Below are 11,834 nucleotides of genomic sequence, written 5' to 3'. Positions count from 1 at the left end.
GTTAGATACCTCTCTGTAGATGAACATACCGGTTATACACAGCTGGTGAAGATGAGATGTAGTCCCTGGTTATGTACAGTACAGCTTCGTAATTCATCTTTCTGATTTGACTGTTATGAGTTTTAGAAAGCTGCTACCAATATCTTAATATCATTATATCATAATGAACTGTTTATATGCTGTTTCAATTTGACATGGCCTGTCAAACAGCATTCAGATCATCAAGGGACAATAAAGTTTGCATTTTACGAGTACATAACTAATAAAAGCAGAACTTTGTGACAGCTCAGCTTTGGCTCATCTGTGCAGTGAAGTAGAGGAAGTTTCAACATTTTGTGGTACCTATTGAGGCCCAGTCATGTAAGAAGAGCTCTGGGGCAGGCCTTACCCAAAGGTACTTCAGCTTGGTAAATGTAGCTGATTATGATAGATTTGGGGACTTCAAATCAATCTGCTTACAACCTTTATGCTTCCTTGAAACTAATATACAAAGGTTTTTTCTGTATCTCTGACTGATGCAATAAATGCAAAAAAAGCACAGGTAGTACGCAAGCATTGACAATGTCAGAGCACTGGAAGTTATTTCATACCTTTATAGATTTTAGCACACATTTGTAAAGATCCATTGTTATTTCAGACTAAGATGCACTTAGCAGTGTCAACTTGTAATACTGGCTAACAGCAGGCTTTTGTAGTGTTGAGCGATGCCCACTAGAGGGAGATGAGGAGGTCAAGCTATAACCTTCCCCTGGCATGTGCCCATCCTTAGTGAAACGCACATAAAAATAAAATTTGTTTGCTGAGGTGTGCTGATAAGGTTATGGAACACTTTTCATTATTTGGCTTACTCATTAACTAACATTTCTAAATGCAGTTCCACCAGAGTTGGTGGTCTCTTTCTTTCCCAACATATTCTAACTTCAGAATCACATTTATTGGCCAGGTATGTGTACACACTCTGGTTTAATTTTGCTTTCAGTGTACAGAATTAGGCATACATACAAGAACAGATTTACAGATATAAATTATATAAACAACAACAATCATCACACTTGTAGACAGTAAGACAATAGTGCAACAGTGCAGAGTGCAAAGGATGCTGGGATAAACATCTTTTACTTTATATACATGAGGTTGGTGGATATGACAGTAGGCATGGCATGCATAGATTTGTGTCTGGGTGATGTATTTAAACAACGAGAATAAATCATTTACAGGAACAGTGGATGCGGGTTATTGCACAGGGACTGTTCCTGACACTGTCGGAGTTAACAGGTGGTTTCAGAGTGATGGCCTGTGGGTAGAAACTGTTATTGTGTCTGCTTGTTTGTGACTATGGTTTCCAAAAACACCGTTAAGTTACAGGTAAAGAGGTTTGCTTGCTTTTCAAGTTTCAAGTGTCAAGCTGAATTTCATACCATATGTTTAGAAGATCAGTGAATTCTCACTTTATCTACAGTTGTTTTGTTACATTTGAGTAGAACACCACATTACTGATTGTCAGCATGATTTGTCCTAATTGCATTATATTCCTTTTTTATCATTAATCATTAAAATCATCATTAATCATTTGCATTACTTAATTTTTCTACTTTTCTCAATCAACTAACCACGCTGTCATTTCTGGAAGGTTAGGTTACTGTAATATTTATTTGTCATGTCTAGCTTTAAAAACTCTCTTCAGCTTTAGCTGCTGCTAAAGTCCCACAAAGACAAAGAAAGGTGACACCATTTGTCAGGTTTCATATTTAATAGAGTTTAAATTACTACTGCTTGTTGATAACGCTCTGGTTTAGGATCAAAATACATCTCCGATTGTCTTTTAACATACCAAAGCTTTCACGTTCTCACTGCCTTTGACTGAACCTCTGGCATTAACCCATTCCCACCTTGCACCTAGACATCTTGATCAATATATATTTGTTTCTTATTGCTTTTATTTCTGATCTTTTTTTAAATTTTAGATGTATTTTACAGGCATTTTTGCCTTTATGTGAGCCTAGCAGAGCACGCATGAAAGGAAATGAGAGGAGAGGAGTGATGACATCAACAAAGCTCCCTGGTCTTCGTCCTGGTCTTAGAGTCTTTAACCTCTACGACTCTTTCATTTCATTTCTGGATATACTGTCAATGAATGGTAATCTGATTTCTTTTACGCAGGGCTTCCTGTTAATGACGTTTGAATTGTTTGTGTGTAAAATCTTTCGGTCCAGCAGAGATATTTCCTCAGCTGGAAAAAGTGCCAGTGGGGAAAGAGTTAACCTTGGAAATTACATCACTGCCTCTCTCTGCCCTTTCCAATCTCTTCCACCCCTCCTATTCCACCCCTCTAATCTCATCTCTTCTTCGCCATTCTGCTCTCTCTCCCTCAGCCCACTCTCTCCCTCTCCATCCTTCCTCATCTCCTCTCCCCTCCCTCTCCAGCATTCAGTCTCCTCCCTCTCCATCCCTCCTCCCCTCTTCTCCATGTGCCCGGCCCCTTCATTAACTCTAGTATGAAAGGGAAGACTCTGGCTGGCAGTCACACTACCAGAGCTTCACAGGAGCCTCACTCAGACAAAAAAAAAGATCTGCCACAAACACTGGCTCAGGCCTGGACACGGAGTTTGGCTGCCAAATCACAATCAGCATACCTCTGAGTGAGGCCTCAGTTTGTCTAATCTCTCTTATTTCTAACACTGACATGGAGTTCCACCGGGCGCATAAAACCTCTCACCACAGCCACCTGGGTGAAGAAAAGCACCAGATGCTGAACCTGAACCAACGCCTGGAGACCTACCTGAGCCGGGTCAAACTCCTGGAGGAGGAAAATGCGATGCTTGCAAAAGAGATCCAAGCTTTGAGGCGCAGCAATCACGGAGCCTCGACACGAAGGAAGGGCCTAGAAGAAGAGCTGCGGCAGGCGAGACTGAAGGTGGATGCGGCCTGGAGGGACAGGGTCCACACAGAGCTGGAGGTTGGCAGGCTGACCGAGGAGCTCCAAGCCCTGGACACGCAGAGGCAGAGGGAGGCTCAGGCCGAAGTGACAGCCAAGACAAAGCTTGAGCACAGCAGGAAGGAGCTGGAAGAGGAACAGAGGGCACAGATCTGGCTGAGGGAGAAGGTCAGTCAGCTGGAGCATGAGATGAGGCACCTAACTGAAACCCATCAGGAGGATATGGCTCACTTGGAGGCCACTTTGACCCATTCCAGAGTCACAATGCCACCCACACTGGCTCAAAGGAGCAACCAGACACCAAACCTCCTACAGCTGGGACAGGAGTACTCCCAGAGGGCCACCAAGGCATGGCAGGAGGCAGCAGAGGCCTATCAGGTGCAGTTAACCCGGCTAGAGGAGTCCCTTAACCAGACCAAGAGCCATTTAACCCAAGTGGGTCAGGAGAAGAGAGAGAGCCAGCTGAAGCTCCAATCCCTGGAGAAGGAGATCGCCTCAGCTCAGGACGTCAGGCTGCATCTGGAGAAGACTGCAGCCCAACAGGGACACAAATACAGCCAGGAGATCCAGCAACTCCAGGTGAGAGCAGAACATCCATACCTACCGGGATGCTACAGATATTCACGTATTCACTGTACTTGGATACATCCTAAAACGTGGGCCCCATACTTTAACTTGCAGTGAACAAAGGTTGTAAATAAATAACTAAATATTTTTATTGTTTATTATGCTAAATAACAAATGCCCCTAACAACGGATTGAAACTTTGTAATTTAGCTTTTTTTAGAGAAGCTGTAAAAAATAATTCTTGCAAATTGAGGAACTTCTGTTGAGTAAGTTTATAAGGTCATTCGCAGTTGCTCTGAGAACGTGCGATCTATAGTTTTACATTGCACAAATAGACACAGATGATGAAAGTGTCAAACCACAGGGGAATATGAACAGTTGATCATCATCTGCACACAAAATGGAGTTTACTGTCGTGCTATTGCATGTCAATTACATGACTGGTCAAGTTTTAAAAGATCAAATAATCACAGAAATGTTTGATATTTTTTAAACTTTTAAGTAATATTTAATTTTCTGAAAATATTTAAGGCCTTTAGTAATATGCCAGATGTCCCACTAAAGGCTTTAAGGAGCATTTGAGAGTTCGTCCCCCAGGGGCTTTCCTCCCTCAGCATGCTCACTTAATATTCTGATGGAATGAAAACCTATGGGTCTGAAAGGGACGTGGGGGGCTACATATTTATAGGTTGGGTCTGTTGGGATTAGTACTGGGTCACAGTGAAGTCTGAGGGGTTAAGCACTCAAATTAAGCACTTTTTCAGACAATGCCGCTTTCTCCCAGTGTGGTCCTGAACAGCTAGCAGCAAGGTTGCATGGACTGTAATTATTTGCAAGTTCTCTAGCAGCATTTGAACAACACACACAGTAGCACAAATGCTGTTTATTTTTACTCCATATACTTCACTGTGAGAATGCTTCTTTTAAACCACTTCCTTTTCCTTTTACACTTCCTGTTTTGGCAGGAGCACTTGGAGGGCCTGGAGGCGGAGAAAGAGGAGCTGGGCCAGCAGATTGATAGTCTCCTCCTGGAGAACAGAGGGCTGCTGCAGATAAAGATGTCTCTGGGGTTGGAGGTCGCCACGTACAGGTACGCTACACTGTCAGTACGGTCCATTTTCCATAGCTGATTATCCTCTGCAGGGTGAAATGGGCTGGAGCCTATCCCAACATGCACTGGGTGAGAGGAGAGTAGAGGAGGCAAATCACATATCCTGACTTTTCCAAGATACAGGGCAAGGTCCCTGAGCAAAGCAGTTACTATCTCTGCCCCCTTGTACATTTATAATTACATATATTGATCCAGGGCTGACCAGCCATTGATCAATACTAAGAAAATAGGTACATGATTCCATTTGTTTGTATTCGGGGAAAATTAACAAGATGAGGCAATCAATCTTATCTCTGTGTATTAAGTACGAAGCTGGAGATGACATGTTTATTTAGTCCAGCTTAGCATAAAGACTGAACATTGTGGAAGCACAGTTATGCACAGCTGAGAAGAAACAGTGTGTAACAAAGGGCAGAGTCTTTTCACACCTTTTCGACACATACAGCAACATTAGCCTAGCAACATCATTTCCTGGTCTAATTGCCATAAATAGGCCAACGTTTGACCTACATGAAAGAATAAAGCACATGTGCCTCAGTAACAGAGCAGAAGATATTATATTAGAGCCAGATGGTGACAATCTATTACAATAAGATATTGATTTTTTGTCCATTCCCTAATGACGTCTGGGGTTGTTATTTTTAAGGGATTCTTATCAGATTGTGAAAAAAACTTGACTTGCTTAAATTTGGAATTTTCTGTTTCGGCAGACTGAATTTACTGTATCCGAACACATTTTTAACATGCTTCAACATACATTGCATTATGTACTATTACTTATGTAATACTGCATCTGTTGCTTTTAAAAACAAGGGCAGGCGGAATCTCATAGCTCTAAATATATACTCTCTCCATTCCCAGTAAAAAGCAATTCAGGTATTGACTGTCTAAGATGTCAGCTTTGTATCCTCTGTTCTAACATTTCCGTTCAAAAGTATTGTGACCAATGGGTGAAAAATCCATATCCATTATAACTACTGTTTTGATCATTGTCATATAAAATGAAACAGCAGATGGAGCATTGATAGAGATTTCTGTTTTAGAAGTCAACCTTTTCCTAAAAAGGAACTTTTTATATTAGTGTCAGTCAATTTGCTGTGAAAAAGGAGAAACTTTGGCCTAACACAGTAAAAACTGCAAAAGCATAAAAACTTCACCAGAGTTAGTGATCCAAGAAACCCACCTGTTTGATGTCAGGCAGGTGTGGGGTGAATGTTGCATTTAATGTTAATTTCACATGCTAAAAATCAAGTCTGGCACTGTTTTTGATGTTTGTTTAAAGCCACCTCACTCACAACGTCATGGGAGCTGACTAAATCAACATCCTTTGTCTTTAAAACTACTGTGAAAAAATCATTAATTCAATTTATGCTCACGCTCACATGGCAATCCTTAATGCTCAGATCCAACATGCTACAAGGAGTTTTTAACTCGTTCTGACACTCTATTATTGTATAAGTCTTCCTCATGCATTGCACAAATTGCAGCCTTATTGGTGACTAGCTTACAAGGTATCAGGATGTAAATAAAGCAGTTTTGGAGTTGCAACTTCTAACAGAGGCAAACAGTTTCCCTTCTAGTATTTATGCTCAGCTAAACTAAACACGTAATGGATATAGGCTGATTTGCTGTTTTCCTTTGTTGGAAATCTCATTAGAATCAGATATAGACGTTCCATGATGCCTCAAGATTAAATTTGGTTCTACATATTAGTTCACCATGTGGCTCAGACTGGAAATGTTAGTAGGATCAGTAAGCAGTATGGACACGTTTTTGTCATCCATACAGATTACAGAATATCAAATCACAAGTGTATATGATATTGAAATTATGAACAATTGTTATAAAAACAAGCTGGGTGAAACCTCACAAGCATATATCTTAACTATCATCACTATTATGTCAACACTGATTTAAATGATTAGTTTAACCCGTTCTAACACTGCTACTCAGTAACATTGTAGACAAACACCCTTGCGTCTGTGAGAGAAGCTAAAATATCAAGAGCCGTTCACAGTGGGTGCAGCCGTCTGGACTAAAGGTCATTTCATTGAAACAGCAACCTCTGATGTCTTAGACAGAGCAATTTATCCATTATGGAGCTCTATAGTGGTGTCTCCTTTCTCCTTTCCCCCCTCCTCACAATATTGACCCTCACCCTTCAGTTAGAAGCTACCAATTTATGAGCTATGGGAGTCTAGAATAACAGCAAAGGGGAGAGGGAAGGGGGAGGAAAAAGTAAAGGACAAATTTCAATGTCATTCACTGCAAATGGAGCTTGATATTTTATCTTGTCAGGAAATGCACACACAAATGTGTTAAACTGCTAGACATGCAGCTAATTATAAGAGAATGTGTTGGAATGGAGACTGGTGTGGTTCACATGTGTGAAAGGAGACAGTGGTATTAGTGCTGCATGGACTGCTCATAATATCTGCTGTCATTATGTGTGTCAGTGTGCAAAAGTGTCCCCTCTGTGTGTGTGTGTGTGTGTGTGTGTGTGTGTGTGTGTATGTGTGTGTGTGTGTGTGTGCGTGTTTTTGTGTGTGTGTGTGTGTGTGTGTGTGTGTGTGTGTGTGTGTGTGTTGTGTGTGTGTGTGTGTGTGTGTGTGTGTGTGTGTGTGTGTGTGTGTGTGTGTGTGTGTGTGTGTGTGTGTGTGTGTGTGTGTGTGTGTGTGTGTGTGTGTGTGTGTGTGTGTGTGTGTGTGTGTGTGTGTGTGTGTGTGTGTGTGTGTGTGAGGAATTGATTGCAGAGGTTTGTGCGCTGCAGATGGCTCCTCAATGGCGGGGCCTTTCCTTCATTACCATAACAACAGACCTCAGTCTGTCCCTGCTGCTTAAGAGCAACAAAAGTCGCCCTTCTCTCCTCTCCCCGCCCACTGCTCTGTGTGCAGCATCATATCGGCATTCACCCATTTATGGCTCATCCAAATGGTCAGCATCACAATATTCACATGTTGTTACAGAATCTAACCAGCTTCTCTTGTTGTCTGTCTCTACAGAGCTTTGCTGGACAGTGAAAGCCTCAGGGGAGACATCTCTTTGTTAAATCAGCCAAGAAACATTTCCATCACAGGTAATTAAAGTAAATGACATTAATCCATCAGCAGTGCCTTCACTACTGCAGTGTTTAAAACCTCAAAATGTTGCATAAATACTCTCCTTTATCTTGCTACATTAATCTCCCCCTTTGTAAGGGTATAATTTCACTGGTTCAAGTAAAACCCCTCAGAGTGGGGGACATGGTTGATACAATTTGTAATGACATTAGTTTAACTGGGCTGGGTGGGTGGTTGGCGTGGCTGAGGTAGCTGAGGTAGGCACTTTGGGTCCTGTAATGTAAGCCACCGAAGACAGTCCCCAAAGGTTATTGAACCATATGGCTCTGCTTTCCAGTAACTTAGACAACAGTGAAAGGAAATGACGATCAATATCTCCCCATTAGTGTCCAACCTCCATTGAGAACATATGTTTTAATAATGCTTTGGGGAGGCAGGTTCTCCACAGTATCTCTGTCACATTAAGATTAACAGGTAATTTAAAATACTAGTCAATGCTGTGTGGAGAATATCTTAGGACACAGTATATTTGGCAGAATTGTAGTTTAGAAATGTGTTGGTTTTATTTAAGACATCAATTCAAGTCATTATTATTACAGTAGCTTTGTTCATTGTGTATTCATGAGCTCTGCTCTTTGTCCTCCATAGATGCAGCTTTCAGTCCCCGAGGGGTAAAAAAGAATTACCAGACCCAGTTGTTTGCTAGCCACAAGACCACTTCCCTCTCATCTGTCCGTAACATAACAGGAAAAGGGCCATCAGTGATAACTGCAGTGCCAGTCTGGAGTAGAAAACCTGTAACCCTCAGTGAAACTCCAAAGATTTCCATGAAATCTGAATATCAAGACACAACAAAGTCAGCAACATGGGAAACCCCTTATCCAAAAATACTGCAGGATGGAGCCATTGAACATTTCCGACCACAGGAGGTTCATGAGAAAGTCACCTATGCTGAGCCTCTCTCACCTCCCAATGAGCAGGAGGCTCTGGATGAAACATCAGGGGACAAAGAAGGTAAAGAGGATTGGAGCAATGTTAGTGATGAACCTCCTGAGGAAAGACCAGATGTTGAGTCAGTTGTCAGTTGTCAGGTTGAGTCTAGCCTCAGCACCGAGACACCCTTCAATGATGAAGTGAATCAGCATCAGTTTACCTCACACAGCCTTACACCTTATCATGTCAGAATGACAGAGCAGCCCTGTGGTTTCTCAGATGAATCTGATAAGGAGGTGTCTTTTGTAATACCTGCCATAAAACAAGATATGCAAGAACTACATGTGCCAGTTGATGCCTGGGTAGAGAAAGAGAGTAAAGGCAAAGATGTAGAGCATGTGCAAGATGAAACCTCAGATTCTGAAACTGAGGCAGTACTTGGACCAGACTTCGAATCCAGGACAAGCAGTCCAGTGTCTGAATATGAGCCTGAAGAAAGAGTGTTTAACAAAGTGACAGACTCTAGTCAAGATGAAAACATGTTAAAGGAGGATGCAGTTGAGATAATGCCAGAAATTAGCTGTTCTATAGTAGGAACAAATGAGACAGATGTTGAGGATAAGTTGTACCCTGATGGGGAAGAGATGGATACATGGGACAGTGTGATAGAAAGGAAGGTTGATCTGAAGACAGACGATGACATAAAAGAGGATGAAGAAAAACGACAGCATGCTGAACCAGAGGAAGACATATCAGCAAGAGAACAAGAGCACGAAAAGAGAAAAATTGGGCAGGATGTTGCCACAGATGTAGTGCAAGACGACAACGTGGCCTCTTCAATCATGGACAAACAAGTAGATTATGATGGACAGCATGCTGTGTTAGACCAAGAGCATGCCATGCTTCCTGATAACGAAGAAGACAATGAAGAGGAGGATTCTCAAAATGTCTCTGTGTCATGGAGGACAGAGCTGGAGAGCGACAGCTATGCTCAGGATAACACTCTTGCTGACACTCGTCCTCTGATTCGATACAAGAGTGATGAAACTGACGCCAATACTCTAGCGTCACACTTGGACGAGAGCGAGTCTAGTGAAGGTGAACAGGAAAAGAAGGTTGGAGAGACGGGAACTGGAACGTGGAGCGAAGACAAGTCAAAGAGATTTGGAACTATGGAAGATCTGTGTGAAGAAGTTGAAGGGGAAGCATTGGATGTGGAATATGATCTGGGATACACTCATATTGAGGACAGAGATGTTGGACATGGTATGACTCTAAATGAGCATGCTACAATGGTGAATGATACAGAAAATGCAGAAGAAATGGTCAGCGAGGGACTTTCGGATGAAGAAACCGAAAAACTTACCAAACCCATGGTACCCACAAATGTGGACTACGATGAGGAGTTGGAGACAGACAGACTTGTGGAACAGGAATTAGAAAACCTAGCCACAGACAGCTACAGCGCTCACTTTGCACAGCAGCAGGCCCATGAGAGTGAGGAGATGCTACAGCAGCGCAGGTCTGTTGAGGAAATGACAGAGCAAGAAGAGGCTGGTAAAACAAAAACAGAGGACATGACTCCCTGTGTAGAGCCCGAAGTGAGAAACCACGAACTTGCGTCTTCCACTACAATTAGAGATTATGAGAACCTATATTTCAGTGATTCATTAGTGGTAGTGCCTCAAACAGACACTCTGGCTGATGAGTCTGTCCAGCTTAAAGAACAAGAAGCACTAGAGAAAAGAGAGGAAGAGATTGAAAACAATGTGTCCATGGTGACACATGCTGATGTAACAGAAGATCACTCTCTCTTTAGTGACTTCATCAGTCAGGTTTCAACAGATCAGGGAAACCTGCAGGATGTGGCTGTCACCACTGAGATGAAAGAGGTTGTACCTGTGGAACCATCCACTGTATCTGAAGAACCTCTCATTGAAGATGTTTCAGACTGTCAGGAAGTACCAGAAACAGCAGAATGGGAAGTCCTAGAGAACCCAAGTGAGGACTTTGAAATTAGAGATCAGAATGAAGATTATGAAGAATGTGATAATGTGCCTAAATCAGTTGAAAGTTATCACCAAGCTGATGGAGGCTCTGGTGAGGATGTAATGACATGTAAAGAGGAGCCCCTCGAGATATCCCCCGACACTGTCCCTGATGAAAATAATATCTTTGTGGTGAAGGACTCAACAGAACTATTGAACACAAATGGCAAAGACAACAGCCTCCATGACTTCTTTAGCTCTGGTGTAAATAATGACTTCTGGGTGTCCTCCTTGGAGACCGGTGCCACCTATCAACCAGATGATGCCTGTAATGAGGCACCTGAGCAAACTAATCAGAATATAGGTTTTGCTGACAACATGGTTTGGGGGGATTTGGAAAACCCGAATGTGGTTAACTGGAACTCCAGGGTAGATATTGACTCATCTAAAGCCCTAGCCGTTAAGAAGGAGCAGGAGCAGATGCATTCGGAGGTGAAGCAGGTGTTGTGTAGAAATGTTGTTGAGGGGGAGTTGGTCCATTCTGAGGAGTCTGAAGTTGAGGGTGAATCCTGGTCATCTGGAGAGGAACCAATATAAAAATAGTGAGAAGTTTGAGTTGAACCAGTTATAGATTAAATCAGTGTTAGTCAGAGGAAAATTAAGTTTTCTATACATTTACTATGAAAACCAAAGTCGTGCCTTGGTGCGCACCTCAGTGACGCTAACCACCAATGTGCCAATTCTATCTGTAAAGATAGTGAGCAACTGCCTCATTTGCTAAAACTGACATATTGGACTAAACCATCTTTTCTTCTATTCTAATTCTAAACCCTTTCAGTTGCATGATATGGAAGAAGGTTGGGCATTTCTGCATGAAGACAGAACAAAGAATGTAATTTGGAAGTCAAATCGTTTATTGATTGCTGCCTAATCTGATGACTGATGGAAATCAATGCGACCAGGAGGGTAGGATTCCTTGTAGAGCTGCTATTTCACAGTGTATCAAACAGATAGATAGTGTTTCTGCTGGTGAGTTATCTCATTTTACTGGACAATAATAATATTTGCATGTTTTACACGTGTAGAATGAATGGTTGGTTTAGATGACATTGATGTAAGCTGAATTGGATAGGCATACTGTTATGTATCTATTTGACTGGCTTGTATTAAACAGACTTTTTATTTTCATTTAGTTTTTGCTGCGGTACATTTAAAGTCCAAAATAAACAGTAGATTCATTA

The 11,834-nt window shown here is 41.9% G+C and overlaps 1 protein-coding gene across 1 annotated transcript; it reads left to right on the top strand.

Moving 5' to 3' along the window:
* The first annotated feature begins 2,493 nt into the window (after positions 1-2,493).
* On the top strand, positions 2,494-11,834 carry nes (nestin). Its single transcript, XM_051407399.1, has 4 exons — positions 2,494-3,514; positions 4,468-4,592; positions 7,616-7,689; positions 8,321-11,834. The coding sequence occupies exons 1-4, from the start codon at positions 2,684-2,686 to the stop codon at positions 11,188-11,190; spliced, it is 3,900 nt and encodes a 1,299-aa protein (XP_051263359.1). The 5' UTR covers positions 2,494-2,683; the 3' UTR covers positions 11,191-11,834.

This window comes from Dicentrarchus labrax, unplaced genomic scaffold (assembly GCF_905237075.1).
Source record: "Dicentrarchus labrax unplaced genomic scaffold, dlabrax2021, whole genome shotgun sequence".
Classification (NCBI taxonomy): domain Eukaryota; kingdom Metazoa; phylum Chordata; class Actinopteri; family Moronidae; genus Dicentrarchus; species Dicentrarchus labrax.
Note: the sequence above shows the minus strand (reverse complement) of the source record. Positions and strands in the feature narration are given on the sequence as shown.